Source organism: Hyperoodon ampullatus (assembly GCF_949752795.1).
Source record: "Hyperoodon ampullatus genome assembly, chromosome: 19".
In the NCBI taxonomy this organism is placed as follows: Eukaryota; Metazoa; Chordata; class Mammalia; order Artiodactyla; family Ziphiidae; genus Hyperoodon; species Hyperoodon ampullatus.
In genome coordinates this window covers 13,888,663-13,908,657 of record NC_136932.1, presented here as the reverse complement: position 1 = coordinate 13,908,657, position 19,995 = coordinate 13,888,663, and the positions used below count along the sequence as shown (strand labels likewise).

The window sequence follows — 19,995 nt, the reverse complement described above, 5'->3', positions numbered from 1 at the left end:
TATCTAGGTCTTCTTTAGCGTCTTTAATAAAACTGTAATTTTTTTCCAATAAGAAAAAAATATATTTAATAAGGCTGCTTAATAGAACAGAATCAAAAGTAGACTTCAACTCATGCTTAAAAATAACTAAAGGAATTCTTTTTAAAATAAATTTATTTATTTATTTTTGGCTGAGTTGGGTCCTTGTTGCACGCGGGCTTTCCCTAGTCGCGGCAAGTGGGGGCTACTCTTCATTGCGGTGCGCGGGCTTCTCATTGCGGTGGCTTCTCTTGTTGCGGAGCACAGGCTCTAGGCGAACAGGCTTCAGCAGTTGTGGCTCGTGGGCTTAGCTGCTCCGCGGCATATGGGATCTTCCTGGACCAGGGCTCGAACCCACGTCCCCTGCATTGGTAGGTGGATTCTTATAACCACTGCGCCACCAGGGAAGCCCACTAAAGGAATTTTGAAACTCTCTCTTGTGAAATTTAACCAAGGGAATCTTACTAAGATGGAGTGGGAGACCAGAAGGGGAGCCCTTAGGCACGTCCCACTCACATCAATACAGATCCTAACAGAAGAGACTACCTTGCATCTCCAGACAGAAGTGACACTGCTTTACTGCTGCCTGTGGGAGGAAGATATTCTCCTTGCCTGGCAGCAGCCCAACCAATGAGAGATCATTACAGCTCACCCAATGAAAAACCACTACACTTTGAACCCCCAGTTTCCTCCAGTGGACTATTTATAATGGCTCCCCACAATGTCCCCTTCTCCTCTATAGAAGTTTCCTCTCTTTTGCTTTACCCGACTTGCATGTGGTTCACCATTGTTGTATGTTCTGAACTGCAATTCTTTGCTGCTCCATAATAAACTCGTTTTGCTGGTAAAAATAACTGTTTTAGGTTAACATTACATGGAGGTCCGACCGAGATCCAGAGCAGACCCCTGACAACCCCAAGGCTGGTGAGCAAACAGGTGTGGTAACAACAGAGCCCACTGAGCTCACTGTTTTTCTAGTCACCCCTGGAGTTTGAGGGTAAGTTTTTCTCCTGGATCTGAGCTCCACTCTTTTTGCATTTGGAAGCTCGCTTTATCTGGGATCTGTTCAAAGGCTTCATCCTTTTTTGTTAAGGCCTTGTTTTGTCTGTGAGTACTCATTTGGCACTTCAGCCTGACTTGAAATCAGGCTGTCCCTACTGGAACTGTGCTGGCATTTGGTCCAATTCCTTTTGGAACTGGGCTGTTCCTATCTGGAACTGTGCCATTCAGGCTCTGGCCTGATTCCGTTGGGATCAGGCTGTCCCTACTGGAACTGTGCTGCTATTTGGCCTGCAGGCTGTTTAAGAATTACCCCTTTGCTTTAGAGAAAAAAAACAAAACAAAAAACAACCTCTGGAAAATGGGATCCCAGTTATCTAAACGTCTTGAGGGCACCCCACATTCAAGGACCCTGTCTGATTTTATGTTTAAAAACCACAGCCCCTCCTCCTGCACATTTCTATGGGGAAATTTCAGGCTCCCCAAACTTACCTTTCTTAAAACTATATTAGCCATAGCTCTGAAATCATCAAAATTAAACTGGGTGCCTCTTTTGGTTGCTATTTTGAGGCTTTCAAACATTATCAGGAATTTAAAATTGCTTCCCTGCAAATACAATAATTACATTAACTGAGGCAAACAAACAATGAAAGAAAGACCAAATGGCTCTGAAGTCTCATGCTCAACTCCCCCAACTTCTTTGTTTCTGGTGTCATCTTATTCATCCTCCCACCCCTGCTTCTTTGTCTCAGGCTCTGCCACCCTCTGAACCTACGAGAACCTGCCCTTTAAAGTGAAATATTCTGAGGGTCCAAAGAGACCCCAGATTACTTATGTTACCTTGAGGAAGGGTGAATTGCCAGACGCAGTTAAAGACTTTCCTAAAGTAACTGAGGGCCCCCGTAGGGTTGCTGGAGAATTTAGCTTAGTTACTCAAAGCTACCAGTCTGGTTTCTCAGATTTATATCAGTTAGTTTACATGCTTTTTGAGGGGCAAGCCAAACACTGGATGAAATTAGCTCGACGGAAACACCCTGGAGGGGATTTAGAAAAACCAACCCCTAGCTTCTGGCAAGAGGTCAGAACGTGCTGAAAACCTCCACCAGCAATTACAGTCGTCTTTCCTAAGCCTGTTGATGGGAATAAAACTTAGGTTTTCACATAAAAATCTGATGAACCTGTTCATGACTATTATAATTGACTTCACACTGTTTTTAAAGAAGATTCTGGTCTTCCTTCAGATGTTGAAACCACTCAGATACCCCTTATCTCCATACTTATGAATGGGCTGCACCAGGATCTTTCTCTTTTCCTCTTTTAAAAGGACAAGGGTGGAATGGGAAATTATGTCCACTCTAGATTTAGTTAACTTGGCAAATTAGCTCACTCAAATCCTAGATGAGTCACCTAAAAGAAAGACCACTAAATTCTTAATCTTCAACTCCCGAAAATGAAGGCCCCTTAACGAAACCCAAAACCTTCTAGTTTCTGCTATTACTGTAAAGAGTCAGGACGCTGGAAAGACTGTTACAAGTTTAAGCGTTTCGGGCATCTTCAGCCCTCTAACCAGCCTCTTCAATATCCTCTTAACTCCCAGTGAGGGGCTCCAAGGAAGGACAGAGGCTCTCCCAATCCTCTCCTTGAATCAGCTTGGAGAAACCACTCTCCAGATTGGGAACGAATCTCTCTCTGTCCTTACAGACACGAGACCACACTCTCAGTGCTCAGCCCCACTGCTAGAAAGGAGCCCCTGTCTCAAAATACTAAAATGGTCCAAATAGCGGGAGATCTCTAATGAACCTCAACAGGGTCCTGTTTCTGAACCTATTCCCTTTTGCTTAGACACTTTAAGAGATACACACCCTCTTCTCCTTAGCTCCTCCATCCCTATTCATTTAATAGGCTGAGACTTCTTGGAAAAGTATCATGCCCGAACTTCTTTCTCCCAAAAGGGGGAAATAGTCCTAAAATTTGACAGTCGCCATCAAAATAGCCAACCAGGTGAATTAAATGACCCTTTGACATCTTTTATTTCCTTTGTCTCCAACAGTTCTGGAACTAATTCTGGAAACACTGATCATTTGTCCCTATTGAATCAGTTACCACCCTCCTTATGGGCAAACTCTCCAACTGGTATTGGCAAACTCTCCAACTGGTATTGGCAAAATCCACAGTGCACCTCCCATCAAGATTCAAAGAGATCCCTCAAAACCTCTCCCCAGGTAAAAAAGCCCTTCAAGGTATAAAGTCCATAATAGAAGACTTTGAGGTTCATGGCCTCATTATCCCCTACAGTAGTTCCTGTGGTACTCCTATCTCACCTGTGAGAAAACCCAAGTTTCCTCTCTTGTTTTACTGGAATTACATGTGGTTCACCATAGCTGCATGTCCTAAATGGCAATTCTTTGCTGTTCCCAAATAAACCCATTTTGCTGGAAAAATAACTGGCCATTTTTTTGTTTTAGGTGGACACTCCTAATCGAACTTGAGTGAAATAGAAAACCTGAGCCCATAGGGGCAGAACATCTGGCAACTAATCACCCTGATAATATTATCCCTCAAAATCCCTGAGACATGGCCAAAGCAATACTCAGATGGGAAATTCACACCTTAAAAAAATGCAGTTACTGGGCTTCCTTGATGGCACAGTGGTTAAGAATCCGCCTGCCAATGCAGGGGACACGGGTTCGAGCCCTGGCCCAAGAAGATCCCACATGCTGCGGAGCAACTAAGCCCGTGAGCCACAACTACTGAGCCTGCACTCTAGAGCCCATGAGCCACAACTACTGAGCCCACGTGCCACAACTACTGAAGCCCATACGCCTAGAGCCCGTGCTCTGCAACAAGAGAAGCCACTGCAATGAGAAGCCCGCACACCACAATGAAGGGTAGCCCCCGCTCGTCGCAACTAGAGAAAGACCGCACACAGCAACGAAGACCCAATGCAGCCAAAAATAAATAAATAAATAAATTTATATATATTAAAAAATGCAATTACTAAACAAGAAAGAATGAAATAAATGTTTAAGAAATCAGGGAAAGAACAATAAAATAAACCCAAGGAAAAGAATGAATAAAGATGAAATGGAAACTTCTGGTAAAGACACAGGAATCTACCCATTGGCTCCAAGCAGTCACCTTTGAGGAAACCCCCTGGAAGGTAGCAGAGAAATTTAAAAACATACACACACACACACACACACACAATGTAAATAAACGCATCTAACATGCTCCAGAAGAGATTAGAAAGAAATAGGAAGAAGTGGTATTTAAAGAAACAATGGGTGAATGGATAAAGAAGATGTGGCACATATATACAATGGAATATTACTCAGCCATAAAAAGAAACAAAATTGAATTATTTGTAGTGAGGTGGATGGACCTAGAGACTGTCATACAGAGTGAAGTAAGTCAGAAAGAGAAAAAAAAATACCATATGCTAACACATATATATGGAATCTTAAAAAAAATGGTTCTGAAGAACCTAGGAGCAGGACAGGAATAAAGATGCAGACGTAGAGAATGGACTTGAGGACACGGGGAGGGGGAAGGGTAAGCTGGGACGAAGTGAGAGAGTGGCATGGACATATATACACTACCAAATGTAAAAGAGATAGCTAGTGGGAAGCAGCCACATAGCACAGGGAGATCAGCTAGGTGGTGTGTGACCACCTAGAGGGGTGGGATAGAGAGGGTGGGAGGGAGACACAAGAGGGAGGAGATATGGGGATGTATGTAAATGTATAGCTGATTCACTTTGTTATACAGCAGAAACTAACACACCATAGTAAAGCAATTATACTCCAATAAAGATGTTAAAAAAAAAAAAGAAACAATGGGGACTTCCCTGGTGGCGCAGTGGTTAAGAATCCACCTGCCAATGCAGGAGACACGGGTTCGAGCCCTAGTCTGGGAAGATCCCACATGCCGCGGAGCAACTAAGCCCGTGTGCCACAACTACTGAGCCTGCGCTCTAGAGTTCACCAGTCACAACTACTGAGCCCCCGTGCCACAACTAATGAAGCCCGTGCGCCTAGAGGCCGTGTGCTGCAACAAAGAGAAGCCACTGCAATGAGAAGCCCGCACACCACAATGAAGAGTAGCCCCCACTCGCCACAACTAGAGAAAGCCCACGCGCAGCAACGAAGACCCAACGCAGCCAAAAATAAATAAATAAATAAATAAATTTATTTAAAAAAAAAACAATGGCTGAGACTTTTAAAGAATGGAAAAAAAAAAAACCAAACAAACCCAACCAACCACAAGTCTTAAGATTTAAAAAAACATACTGATTCCAGAGCAGGTTAAATTAAAGCAGAGCAACTCTCATGTAGACACAGGATGGTAAAACAGGAGCACAAATGGATTAGATGAAAAAATCTGAGAGCAGCCAGAGAGGAAAGGGAGGCCACCCACGAGGAAGGGGCTTGTACTAATGCTGGCTTCTCAGAAGACAGCAGGGTATTGTCTTTTTTATTTTTTATTATTTTATTTTTGGCTATGTTGGGTCTTCGCTGCTACGCGCAGGCTTTCTCTAGTTGCAGCGAGTGGGGCTACTCTTCGTTGCGGTGTGTGGGCTTCTCATTGTGGTGGCTTCTCTTGTTGCCGAGCACAGGCTCTAGGCGCACGGGCTTCAGTAGTTGTGGCTCGCAGGCTCTAGAGCACAGGCTCATCATTTCTAGATGAATCAAAAATTCAGCAGGAAGAAAGTTGGGGGAAGGGACAAAAGAAATTCAGCAGGAAAACTACATGATAATGAGATACAAATGGCCAAAACACACACACACACAGAGAAATGTAAAGAAATACAAATTAAAACAATGAACTATTTTTACCTAACTAAATTGGCAAAAACCTTTTTCTAATGAATTTTTAGTTTCTGTGAAGCTGTGGTCAAATAGGCACTTTACTGTTGTAAAAATGCCTGAGATGTGCTTTGGTGGGGGGTAGGGGCGGACTGGGGGCACGACCATGCCCTCCTGTGAGGCTGGCTACAGCATGACTGCCGAGCCGTGGGACAGACATGTGATTCCAGCGTGCAGTCTCCTCCCAGCGGGGCCAGCGAGGGAATGACTGCAGAGCGAGGCGGGGGCCACGTGGAGTTCCAACGTGAGGGTGTGTGTAACAGTGTGAACACACACCCCAACAGACAGACAGACAGGCGCCAAAATGCGGATGAGTTCTAGTCAGTAATTTGTGCTTTCCAGTATAAGTTAACAATTTCTCAGCATTCATTTATATTTTTATAGTGAGCAAACAGCCTTTTCATAATCAGAATAGAAAAAGAGCTTTTAAGAAGTGCTGGCTATGGGACTTCCCTGGTGGCGCAGTGGTTAAGAATCTGCCTGCCAATGCAGGGGACACGGGTTCGAGCCCTGGTCTGGGAAGATCCAACATGCCGCAGAGCAACTAAACCCTTGCGCCACAACTACTGGGCCTGTGCTCTAGAGCCGCCGAGCCACAACTACTGAGCCCACGTGCCACAACTACTGAAGCCTGTGCGCCTAGAGCCCGTGCGCCACAAGAGAAGCCACAGCAATGAGAAGCCCATTCACCACAATGAAGAGTAGCCCCCGCTCACCGAAACTAGAGAAAGCCCGCGTGCAGCAACAAAGACCCAACGCAGCCAAAAAAAAAAAAAATTAATAATAATAAATTAATTTAAAAAAAAAGAAATGCTGGCTATCAAAGGCTATATACTGTGTGATTCCAACTCTATGACATTCTGGAAAAGGCTAAACTATGGAGACAGTGAAAAGATGAGTGGTTGTCAGAAGTCAGGAGGGAGGGAGGATAACCAGGTGGAGCACAGAGGCTCCAAACCCACAGAACATACACCACCAAGGTGAACCCTGATGTAAACTACAGACTCTGGGTGACGCTGTGTCAAAGCAGCTTCACCGATTACGACAAATGTACCACCTAGAGTGGGTGTGGATTACGAGGGAGGGGTGCGTGTGCGGGGTCAGGGAGTGTATGGAAATCTGGGTATTCTGCTCAGTTTTGCTGTGAACCTAAAACTAGCCCCCCCAAATAAAGTCTTTCAAAACTGTTAGATGTTAAGATCCTTAGAACCAACACTTTAAGGAATCCTAGCTGTAGGCTACAGATTAGGAAAACATGTGCAGTTCCAACTTCTAGCAAAAGCTGAATTGGCAGCAGGAGGAAGAACAAAGTAGGAGAGAGGTGGGCCAAGCTGAAGTCCACTCAGTTTGGCTGCATGACCTGCCCTTTTCTGGCCCTCCACCGTGCAGGCCTGCTCAGGCTGTGCTGGCATCCATCATGGTCTTGGCCTCACCCACAGTAGATGGTGTGATGGCCTCTCAGAAGTGAGGGGTGAGTACTCAGAGCTGGGCTGACAGGAGTGCAAACGGGGACGGGGCACCTGGGGACAGGTGACTCCCCAGCACTGCCACCCACCCACTCGCCTGGAGAAGAGGTGGGGGAGTGAAGGGCTGAATCAGGGGCCACCTGGGCAGCTCTGGGCCACACGCCCAACCACGCGAGTCTGCCTGTCTGTAAATGCGGATCCGAAGGCCCGGACCTGAGAGGGAGGGACGTGGCTGGCACAGGAGCCTGACCCCAGGCCACGGAGGATGCAGGACGAAGCCAGGGCCAGTGAGGGGGCTGCTCTGCTAGCTCCCTGCGGGGATGAGGTCCCTTCCCAGAGGCACACAGGCGAGGACAAGCCTTGGGGCAGGGGCAGGTGTACCCTGGGGTCGACCCTGCCTGGTGGCGCTGAAACCAGAGGAAGCCAGAGTGGGTGTGGCTCTGCTTGGCTGTACCGTCTCACATTTTCAATATTGTCAAGTGATGATAAGATACTTCTGTCATAGCTGGTCATTCTGTACCACTTAATGATCGCAGTCACATGATTGATGACCCGGGTAAATCATCTTTGTAAAAAAATGCAGACAGACCAGTCTTGCTCACAGCCTTTGCTATCTCCCTATGTGGGAGAGTAGAAACCTCCCATCGCACGGTGTTGGGGGAGGGTGGCCTTCCCAAAAGGGAACCAACAGAGTGTGCTGGACATTCTTACAAACCACCAGTGACACAGAAGTTCACAGAGCAAACCCCAAACCCTTCACCCTTCTCTTCTCACTCCACTGTCCTCCTCAAAGCGCTGGATGGGCTTCCTTCCAGTCCGTCCTGTATGCGCATGCGTGCACACACACGCTTTGTACGTTCACCTGGGGCTCCGAGCACACTGTTCGGTGGCTGCTCCTCTCACAGGCTGGTGCGCCTGGGCTGGCACACACAGTGTGTGGTCAGTAGGCCGAGTTGGCCCTTACGGTGTCCAGGCACGCGAGGAAAGGACACAAAGTGAGAATACGCGTTAGGACGTCAGGGGCTTTGAAGTAATTTGGAAGGGCCACATTTGTATTGTACTTGGCAAAAGAATCATCCACAGTGGACTGGAGCTGAATGGGGAAAGCGGGCTGTCTGTCCCTCTTGTTTGAGAAGCGCTGTGCGGAGACGGCGCCTGGTGGGGATGCGGGCGCCCCTTTGTTCTCTTGAGGGCTGAGCAGCATCCAAGTTCCGACTCCAATGTCCCACGGATGCACACCTGGACCTTCCCAATTACTTTCCTACTGTAATAAAAACGCTGTCAAAAATATCCCTGTATGTACATCTTTTTCAGATCTGTGAGAAAATCTTTTAAAAGGATCTCTAGGGGAAGAGTAGCTTATTCAAAGGGTATGAACATTAAAAAATTTGAGAGATGCAGCCAAACTGCCCTCCAAAAAGGCTTCACCAGGGAAGTTTCCCGCGGAGGCCGGGTGTCCTCCACACTCTCCTGGACAATGAGGGTGGGACTTTTTAGTCTGGGTGTGAACTTGATGCTGACTTACTTGCCCTCCTCAGACTCTTGCAGAGGCGCGTGGGTGTCCATACCCTTGTCAGTTCTGTGGATTTTCTCCTGGACGTGCCATCCAGCATTTTGCCTGGGATCTGCAGATGCCCATTTTGGGTACTGATTCTTTTTACCTGTCAGGTATGTTGCAAACATTTCCCCAGTCTGTTATTTGTCTTTTATCTTTGCTTACGATGTCTTTTCCTTAGAGATATACTAAGATGTAATGAGGGACTTCCCTGGTGGCACAGTGGTTAAGAATCCACCTGCCAATGCGGGGGACACAGGTTTGAGCCCTGGCCGAGGAACATCCCACATGCCGCGGAGCAACTAAGCCCGTGTGCCACAACTACTGAGCCTGCGCTCTAGAGCCCGTGAGCCACAACTACTGAGCCCACATGCCACAACTACTGAAGCCCGCACGCCTAGAGTCTGTGCTCCGCAACAAGAGAAGCCACTGCAATGAGAAGCCCGTGCACCGCAACGAAGAGCAGCCCCTGCTCGCTGCAACTAGAGAAAGCCCGTGCACAGCAATGAAGACCCAACACAGCCAAAAAAATAAAAAATAAATGAAAAAAAAAGATGTAATGACATCAAATCTGTTGATTTTTGACTTTTCCATGTCTATGTGGTTTTAAACTTTTTAAGGGGAGCCTTCCTCATGCTTGGGATTGTTGCAAAGATGCACTGAGTCAACGTGTGCATAGCCAATGGGCGAAGGGCAGTTGGAGCTGAATGCCACATCTCTGCACATATGGAAGTCTTAGAAAAGGAAGGAGGTAACAAGCACAGATGCAGAAGAAAGTAGAGAGTTGTGGGCCACTATGTGCCACTCTACGGTAGTACTTTAAAGGCTAGGAACTCTGGATAGATTTCCAGCAAAATGTAAATGTCCAAACTTGATCCAAGAGGAGGCAGAAAATCCATACAGACAAATCACCAGAGAAGAAAATGAAAGGTAGTTAAAAGTCTACCACTAATGAAAACACCAGGCATGGAAAGTTCTACTGCTGAGATCGCTCCAACTTTCAGAGAAGGCTGCAAACTTGGTCACGAGGGATTTGCGGCTTTCTCTGACACTGGGAGGCACAGGGAGCAGGCCTGGGGAGAGGAGTTCACTCAGATTTGGGCCTGGGATGGAGGGTCTGCACCGATCAGGGGCTCCTCTACTGGATGGATGGGTGATGGATGAGTGATGGGTGGGTGGGTGGGTGGGTGGGTGGGTGGGTGGATTTATGGGTGGGTGGGAGGTGGATGACTCAAATATTTGGCCATGAGGCCAGCTGATTACAGGAAGCCACAATGAGGAGGAAAGACAAGTTCACTGGAATAAAAGGTCAGAGGGAGAGGGAGGCATGGCTGTGATCAAAAAGGTCTGGGGCCTCAAGGGCTGGGAGAGGGAACCCTGGCAGTGGCAGGGCTTGGCACGGAGGCCAAGGTTAAGGGGCAGGAAGGTTCAGATGTGGGAGGGAATGGGGTAGGATTAAGAAATGGAGCCCTGGGCTTCCCTGGTGGCGCAGTGGTTGGGAATCCGCCTGCCGATGCAGGGGACGCGGGTTCGTGCCCCGGTCCGGGAGGATCCCGCATGCCGCGGAGCGGCTGGGCCCATGAGCCATGGCTGCTGAGCCTGCGCGTCCGGGGACTGTGCTCCGCAACAGGAAAGGCCACAGCAGTGAGAGGCCCACATACCGAAAAAAAAAAAAAAAAAAAAGAAATGGAGCCCTAAGTGCTGAAGGCCGTAAAATGACAGGGGTGCGCGGAGGGGAGCATGAGTAGATGGCATGGCCTTTAAAAGAAATGGGGTTTTCAGTGAACTTGGCAGAAGATGGTCTAGAAGTGCCCCTGAGGAACAAGTAAAGCCAATCTTTCCCCTTCGACCTGTGAAACAGAAGGAGGACCGAACAGAAGGAGGGCTTCATCAAGCGGGTCCTGAGAGAGGGAGCCAGTTCCCTGCGAAAGACGCCCACTCCTGCTGTTTGCACACTGATGGTATCTAGAAATACACTGAGTGCTGCTCACCCTTCTTCTTTCGGGGGTGGGTTCTTAGAAGGACAAAGCCTCTGAGGTAAGTCTCTCCCAAGTCCCCTACGTGCAAAGGCGGATGTTTACAGCAGTCTCAAAATATGACAGGGGCTAATTTTATAGTAAGGTTTGGTTTACCTCTGCATCTCAGGTTCCTGGCACACAGCAGCCACTCAGCAAGATGTCTGTTGAAAACACAAGTGACCTGTCTGCTCCTCCTCAGATTTTCTAGGGTCTCTCGCACCCTCTCCCCTTAGCTCTGCTGTTTCCTAGGTTCTCCCAAGTCCCACTTCCAATCATTCAGTAATTTCAGGAGGCTAAATATCAATGTATTAAAAGCTACTGTTATCGTACACACAGCTCAGTGCTAGGAAGAGACCGGGGATGGATGTTCCGCCCAACCTCCTTCCCCTTCAGTGGGAAGTGCTTTCTGGGCACTGCAGTGCTGGGGGGTGAGGAGGACCCTTGAGGGAAGCCAAGACTCTAGTTAGCCAAGAGGAAGCATTTTGCAGACACCCCATGGCTCCGAGCTCCTTAGAGGCACACTGGGGTGCCCTGCTTCCAATAGGAAACACAAGCCCGGGGTCTTGCTCCTCAAAAGGTGAGCTGTCATGGAGAGAGGGGATGGCTTAGTTTCAAGTCGACAACAGGGTAGAATCCCAAAGCTCCCAGACTCTGGGATCATCACAGTGACTCCAAGCTCTTGCTGGAAAAGGACAGACAAGCAGAAGCCACAGAAGCTGAGGGGTAAGCTGTGAGAAAGCGGCCTGTGCCCCGGCAGCAGGAAAACCGAGGGGCTTAAGGCAGAGGCAGCGCGAGCGCCACTCAGCCAGGCTGGGTGACCCGGGGGTGCTCGTGAGAACCGGACGGTGCCAAGGCGCCAGGAGAGGCCCAATGTGTGGTGGCTCTGGTGGGTTCCACGGGCCCCTTTCTCAGGAACCAGCACCCAAGACCCCAACGGGCAGCTTGTGTGTCTGTGGCCCACAGCCCCGGCCTCGGCTGCACCGCACACACTGTCGCCTTTATCCCAAGGAAGCCGAGGCCCGAGCCGGCCTGGGAACCCGGCAGCCTTTGCCGTCACCACAAAGCCGCATAGAAACACCAGCTGCTTTGCTAACCTGCGGTATTTTTCTCACAGATGCTGCCAGAGGAGTGGGTTCACGGAACTCCCACTGCAGAGATGAAGCCGAGCTCTGTGCCTGACTCCTGACCTGGCCGCTCCACAGGGCGGCTCTGTTCTCCCTTCTGAACCCCACACCCGCCACCCCGCCAGCCTGGCCGGCCCTCCTCCCTCTGGCCCTCTTCCGGTCCCCCCACCGCGGCTCTTCTGTTGCCAGCATCCCCAACCACACGGCGCAGGCAATGCTGGGCCGGGGAGGGAGGGGGTGACCCACCAGTGAGGTGGCCCAGCTCTGCACGCAGCCGGTTCCCCAGCTCCAGGAGCTGCTCCTTCTCCAGGCGCAGCCGCAGGATTTTCCTGGCTGCCTCCTTGAGCTTCCTCTGGAGTCGGGGCACAGACAGGGCCTGAGGGGGCTGTGTCTCCTGGTCCTCGGTCCCTGCGGGTCCTCCATGTGCCAGACCCTGTGAACAAACCCACACAGCAGAGGCCATCAGATGAGTCCTGGAGGGGAACGGGAAGTGGGAGTGAGGGCGCAGACGGTGGGCGCCACCGCCCGAACGACCGTCCCAGAACCCACATGGCTGGGTGACGTCCCTCCAACATGATGCATCCATGCCCGCCTTCTCTCTCAGGGGGGCGGGGTTGGGCTGGGGGTGGGCTCTGAATGAAGGCCCTCGAGGCTCCCAGGCCAAGGCCTGCCTGCGCTTGGTGACTCTGTGCCCTGTCCCAATGCCTTTGTCTTTCCAGTGACAACAGTGAGGAGCCAGCTGGCACCCAGGCCTGGGCTCCCTCCAAAGGTGCCCCCGGGACCCAGGAGGGCTACACATGTGATCGGACCCCCTCTGAGGGCCCCATGGTCACAGGCTGGGTGCCTGCTGCCCGCCTGGTGTGGAAGGGGGCTGGCAGAGACCCAGAAGGTGGCCTGGGACGGGAACCCAGCCTCCATTACTCACTTCCCCTTGCCCTGGACGTCTGCACTGCTGGGCCCCTCTGCCCGGGGCCCTTCTCCAACGCCTCCCCTGCCCTCATTCACTCAGTTCCTTGCCTTCCCTGCCTCCTCTCTGGCTCCATACTCCCGTCTCAGTCATTTCTCTACCTGCCATTCAGACTCCACTCCACCACCTGCAGGCCGGCCCAGGTTTCCCACCATCCTGACCTTGATGGAAGGTGCCAGAGAGAAAGCAAAGGAGGCCAAGGGAGGGAGCAGTGGCCTCCTGGGGCCTCCGCTTCTGGGCCTGGAGGCTGCCTTGGGCCAACACCCGAGGTCTGAACCCTGTTGCTCGGGCAGCACCACGCGGCCCTACATCCTACCACTATTCCAGTCTGGACCCATGGTCCAACCGTGTGGCTCTTACACAGATGTGTGGTCCCACCCAGAGGGGTATTTGGAATGGGGTGGGTGTGGGGAAAGGAGAAAGGGAAAAAGGAGAATGTGTGTGGCTGCCTCGGTGCCAGGCAGGGGCCCAGGAGGAGCCAGTGGCGTCCAAGGCCCCAAAGGAAGCAGGTGGCCTACTTAGGCATGGCTGCTCCTGACACCTATGAAAAACCGCATTGTGCCGTCCCAGCCACTTGAGCTGGCGCCAGAACAAGGAATCTGCTCTACATCCCTGGAAAAGACCAGCACGCCCTGTCCTGGCCCTGTTTCTTGGTGTGCCTTTCCAGGGCTGGCAAGCACCTGTGCCCTCCTGTGGCCTGGGAGCTACGGTGATTGCACACCGGTGCCTCCAGCACATGCCTGACGTATTGGCATGAAGCGGGGTGTGGAGGTGATACGGTAAAGGGACCATCAGAGAAAGGCCTCCGCCCTGCAGCCCTGGCTCGGGGTCTCTCGAGTGTACAGGACCAGGGCCGGTGGAGGGCTGTGTCTTAGAGACCTGTAGCGTGGATTCACACACAGGGCTGCACAGGCCCCAGGCGGCTGACCCGACCCATTGGGAAAGGTGCACAACCTCCAGGGATGTAGCCCTGGGACTGGGGGACTGGCCCGGCCACTCTTTCTCCAGGCTTTGTCCTCTGCAAGGATATGCTGTGGGGTTCTCTTGTGTTATTTTAAGGAAAGAACAACCCTGAAAACAGGGACTGTGCAAAACTCAGAACACTTAGAGATTTAAAAATCTCTTCAAAAGCAGGACCCCACCCTGCAAAGATGGCCCCTGGCCTGAGCTGAGGAACACGCTGCCTGAGGTGTGACCTCAGGCGTGACTGGGCTCGGGGATGGGGAGTCCTGATCTTGAGTGGCCCACGTTCTTGTCACACAGTGACTGCACGCGATGAGCGTGTGCTGCAGCTGGGCCCCACCTCTCTTAAGCTCAGTTCCTGGTAAGATGAAGCTTATTTTGATGACTCTAAAGTCTCACCCGACAATGACACAATGCTAATAATGACCTGAGATGCCCAGGAGCTTCTGCACTGCTGCGTTCAGGGCCCAAGGTCCCACCCCGTGATGGCCCCATCCACCTGCCCTCGCCTGCTCTGGTGCAGGTCCCAGCATCCTGGCCAGAAGGGAAACATCCACGCAGCAGAGGGAAAGCTTGAGGCATCCTAATGACGACTTTGTTCCCAAGGGAAGGGAGTGCCTGGGCTCCTTGAAGAAGCCCTTCGGGGAGGCTGAGACCCAGGGAGAGGCAGCGCGGGCTCCCTCGGGCCAGGTTCCCAAGCTTCCAGGCAGAGCCAGAGGGATCGCTGGCCAACACTGCCCCCCAGCGGTCCGAGGTGCCCGGTGGGGAGGCCTGGGGAAACCCATCATCCGTCTGTTTGGGGCCTGGGCAGGGCAGCCGGCAGGAGGGAGGGGCCTGGGTGAGCCGAGAACCGTGGAAGTGTGACAATGCAGCCACCTGCCCCACAGGGTCTCCCGTGACTGTGGGAGCTCCAGGGTCTGAAGGTCCCTTCTAGGCTGGGGTGCTGGCTTTTGTGTGGCAGGGTCCCACCCCCACAGAGCAGCTGCAGGGATGGCCCAAGGCCCACGCCCCTGTCTCACTGCTGGTGGTTCCTCCCCTCTCCACACACATCTCTCTCTGAACCATCTGAGGGTGAGTTGGAGACATCGCACCCCTTTATGCCCCAATACTTCAGTTTGTACTTTCTGAAAACAAGGACATTCTCTTAATAACCAGTTATTAGAACCAGAAATTTCACAGGGACGTGGCATTATGACCTAACGCACAGTCCACAGGCACCTCCATCAGCTGCCCAGAGGACGTCCCTTATGGCCTGTTTCTCCTGCCTGGGGTCCAGGATCCTGCATGGCTTCTGCATCCTAGGTCCCCTAAGTCCCCAGCAGAATGTTCTCAACAGGACAAGCTGTGGGTTTAGTGCCTCTCGGTCTGGGTCTGTCCTTGGAGTCAGGAGGTCTTGTGCTTGGAGTCAGGAGCGAGGCTGTGTCCCTCTCCTGTCCAGAGGCTCGTGATGTCCGTCTGTCCCAGTGTTGGCAATGGGAGCTGATCTCTCAGAAGTGGTGTCCACAGGCTGCAGCACCAGAAAGTTACTGTTTTCCCTTTCCAATAAGAAGAACTTCTGGGGAGATTCCACATAAACAGCTTGTCCAGAATTTCAGCATCTGATGACAACCCCCCGGCTGTGTCATTCCCTTCATGTCCTTGGTTGATGTTCTAAATAAGGAAGAGTTTTCCCCTCTCCTTCCTTTCCTTGTCAGTTTATTTGCATCAGAGTGAATGCGACTCCCTGTTTTAGTAGGCAGATGATAACCCTGACTTCATGATTGACTGGCCTGGATCTGGTCAGTGGGAGCACTTTATGCTGGCTCCTGCATCCCTGTCATGTCTCCGTGCTGGAATTGGCCACTTACCCTGGTTCCTCTCAGCAGAGTAGGAAGTTCGGGAATGCGATCTAGGCACTGGGTGCGCTCACCCACCCTGGAGAGCCACTGCACCTTGGTTCCTGGTGGACAGAGCCGGGATATGTGCACACCTCTCTCTTTAAAGTAACCCACGAGTTTACTGTGGTGACTCCAACCCCAACCTGAGCCCCAGAGGCATCCTAGCCCTCCTGACCACCTTCTTCCCCAGCCTCAGAAGCCTGGTGCCCACACCCTCTTCTCTGGGCACCCAACACACAGCTGGGCAATTATGAGCAGAGCCTGGGTGGGCCGGGCCTGGGCAAAGGGTTTCCTGTGCTTCCAATTTCTCACCCTGGGAGTGACCTCACCAAGGTCACAGGATGCCTAGACCTGGAAGGAGGTGGGACCCTGATAGCCATGCAGAAACCAAGGCCCAGAGAGCTCACTCAACACCCACCTTGGGAGAGCAGCCTTGGGCCTCAAGTTGCTTCAGCTCCCAGGCTGTCTGCCAAGGGATTAAATACCTCGATTTTAATTTCCACTCATTTGCATGGTTTCTTCCCCCTTCACTCTAAACAAAGGGATCAGAGTTATGCGAGGGCTGCTAACAGGAGAGCTGCAAGGGTCCCTGGGCTGCAGTGAGCCCCTGGCAGCACCTGGAACAGCCATGGCCGTGGTGGGAGAGCAGACACATCACCAATGGCATTTGCTGCCCAGCTGGGCCCAGAGCCTCTGGACTTAACTCCTAGATTACAGGACTGTGGGGAGGTCTGGGGCTCTTGGGGACAGCATCCACCTATCGATGGCACAGAGTGTTCAGTATCCCACTTCTAGTGCCCCCTCAGGGCTCAGGCTCCCTCAGCTTCCCCCTCACCAGCCCATCTCCCTCTGCAGGCACTCCTCATATGTTTGCGCCTGCCAAGGCACAGCTGGCCCCCCTCATGTTCCTTAAGCCAGATAGTGTCCTGGGTTGCATCTTCTCCATTCCAGGTCCTTCACAGTCCCCGAGAGTAGGTCCTGGAGCCTGGTCCCTCTTGTGTCCTTAAGTATCACTCTCAAAACTTGGCCCACGTGATGAGAACCACTGGGGGGCATATGATCGATGCTACTTCTGCCTGAGGACTCTTGATGCCTTCCAGACATCATTTTACTGTCCTTAAAACCTTCTGCTTATGAGTAGGTCACCATGTGCAACCACAGGTAACACAGGTAATCACAGGTCACCGCAGGTAATGCAGGTAAACACAGGTAACTGCAGGTCACCATCTGTGACTGCAAATAACCGTAGGTAGCTGACAGGTCTCGGGAGGCATGTCACACGACGCCCTGTGAAGAAAGCCCATTCTTTGCAGCATCTCCATCACGGTGCTCAGGAGGCAGGAAGGTGGCCTGTCTGGCAGACATGAAGGGACAACGTGCTGCTGCAGAGCTCTTGCCCTGGCCTGGGACCCTGGCTTAAACCCAGCCATGGAACTGGAGGGGAACTGGGTGCCAAGGGCCTGACCAGGACCAGGACGCCAGGTGGCCTGGTGGCCCGTGCTCCGGACAGCATCTCAAACACTCTGAGAAGCTCATGAGAACCACAGGCTCCATCCCTGAGGGTCCTCTGGAAGGAAAACCCACCATGTGGCATCCATTTCAGGGCTTCCCAGGCCCTTGAAGCACACAGTCAAGGACTCCTGTGTTAGAGGACACAGAACAGTCCTCTTCACATGTGCAGCCTCCCTACATGCTTTTAAAGGGATCTCAGCGACCTGGAGGACGAGCGGCTTGGCAGCCCCGACAGAGCCAGCCTAGTCAAGGAAGAAGAGGGAGGGCGGGGTGGGCGGGCCCCTCACTGGCCAAGACTGCACCCCAGACCAGTCCCGCACAGGACACAGAGCACCCACAGGGCACCCACCTCTCCCCCGACAGCCTCGGCGTCTGAGGTGTGCGGTTGCTGCCTGCCTGAAGCACCCCTGCCTTCCTTCCGGGCTGACCTGAGATGCTTCTCAATCTCAGCCACCTGCTTCCGCAGCTGCAAAACCTCCAGGTGCACCTGGTCCAGCTCGTGGGGAAGCTCTCGCTGGATGGTGTCCATGTCCAGGGGTTCCCGCAGCACCTGGGAGACCGTTTTAGAGACAATGTTAGGAAGGCGGCCAGCTCTGGGAAGGGGTCTGGAACAGATCTGCAGGAAGGACAGGGAAGCAAGAGAAGGGCAGCAGTAGATGGCAGAACGTCCAGAAAGATCAGAAGGACACATGCCGGTCAGCCTCCCCTCTCTGGCCGAATTCCATCACCCACAAGCCTGCAGCCCCACCGCCAAGCTGCCGCTCTTCCGGTCCCACCTAACCAGGCTCCAGGCAGCTCCACTTGTCGCCCCCAGAGTGGGGATGCGGGCACCTGCAGCAGAGCCTACACTGGACCCAAGGTTGGCTGGGGAGAGTCCCTGCATGGTGTCTGGACAATGGGCCTTAAAACCTTCTTCCTGGGCCCTAGTCCCAGGTGGAGACAAAGGGCACGTAACTGCGGGCAGGGGTGGGGAGGCCCAAGCCTATCAAAAGGTAGAGGTGGATGAAGGCGTAGGAAGGGGCGGGAAGGGAAGTCCTGGCTGCACGAACAACCCGGGGCAGCTGCGGGGCAGCCAGGAGGTGCCCGAGTAGAGTCCTGGCCAGAGCTCCAGGGCCGCCCTGTCCTTCAGCTACCTCTCTCGACAACGTCTGCTCTCCCAACATAAGGAGGGGAAAAGCACAGGCAGAAAGACAGACACACCTCTCTACACTGTCAACTTGCCAATTTTATTCTCAGGAAGATAAAATATCTTCCTATTCCAGGGCCTCCTACAAAGAATTCATAATGAATATTTTATTCTATTTATTCACATACACTAAAAAAGGTGACCATTTGATAAACGTACACTGTTAACTAAAAAACACTTCAGGGTAGACTTTTTTCCTCAGGATAATCAAACCATCTATCATTATCAAGACAGGATTAAAAGCTCTTATTTACATGTTTATTTCCTGTTTCTGGCATGTGGGGGGATGTACCATCCCGATGGTGGGGCAGAACTGGGAAAGGGCAAGCATCTGAAGACCCCCTCCTCTCATATGTGACATAGTCTGTAATCCCAGGAACAGAAAAGTGGTCCAGTTCATCTCCACTGCAACAGCAAAAATGAACTTTCAGCCAAGACAAGGCATCTGATTTCTGGGCATTGCCTGCTCCCCACAAAAGAGAGAAATCGCCAAGCAATGTCTGTCACCAGCCAGGTGTTCTGTTCCATGGAAGATGCAGAGTCTGCAGGACGGTGTAACCTATGTACTTATGGACTTGAAAGGGCACATGAAAACGGCCTCATGGGAAAGAAACGTCACAAGGTGACAGAGTGGCGTGACACCACCAGCACCAGCAGTAAGAACTGTGTTCCCAGGGACATTGTCAAGACCATGAAAAGACAAGCTAGAGAATAGGAGAAAAAGTTTGCAAATCATATATCTGGGGGACTTCCCTGACGGTCCAGTGGTTAAGACTCTGCGCTTCCAATGCAGGGGGAGCGGGTTCGATCCCTGGTCGGGGAGCTAAGATCCCACATGCTGCCATGTGGCAAAAAAAAAAAAAAAAAAAAAATCATATATCTGACAAAAGACTTGTATCCAGAACATACAAATAACTCTGACAATTCAACAACAAGACAATAAACAACCTGATTAAAAATGGGCAGAGGATATTCATGGACATTTCTCCAAAGAAGACATACAAATGACCGATAAGCACATGAAAACATGCTCAACATCATTTTGCATCAGGAAAATGCAAATCAAAACCACAGGTCAGGTCCACCTCACACCCACTAGAACGGCTAGAGTCAAAAGGACAGAAAAAGCAGCCAATGCTGGTGAGGACGTGAGACACAGGGACCCTTGTACACCTGCTGGGGGTGGAAAGTGTGCAGCTTCTGTGGAAACATTAGTGGCTCTTCAAAAAGTTAAATATAGAATTACCCTGTGACCCAGCAATTCTGCTCCTTCATGCATACCCCAAAGAACTGAAACAGGGACTTGGACAGACCACATTCACGGTAGAATGTGTCCACCACATTCACAGCAGCTAAACAGTGGAAGCAACCCATGTGTCCAGCAGATGAATGGGTACACTAAATACTGGGATACTCTCCAGTTACTAAGAGGAAAGAAGTTCTGA

The 19,995-nt window shown here is 51.5% G+C and overlaps 1 protein-coding gene across 1 annotated transcript in view; it reads right to left on the bottom strand.

The window, feature by feature from the left end:
* Nucleotides 1-19,995, bottom strand: part of CCDC57 (coiled-coil domain containing 57) — a gene marked incomplete at its 3' end in the record, with an annotated part of 91,379 nt that overhangs the window by 35,685 nt on the left and 35,699 nt on the right. The window contains exons 12-13 of the mRNA XM_079724793.1: nucleotides 17,714-17,980; nucleotides 12,292-12,478 (exon numbers count right to left, since the gene is read on the bottom strand). Of these exons, the coding sequence (XP_079580919.1) occupies nucleotides 12,292-12,478; nucleotides 17,714-17,980 (454 nt within the window). The remainder of the gene's footprint in view (nucleotides 1-12,291; nucleotides 12,479-17,713; nucleotides 17,981-19,995) is intronic.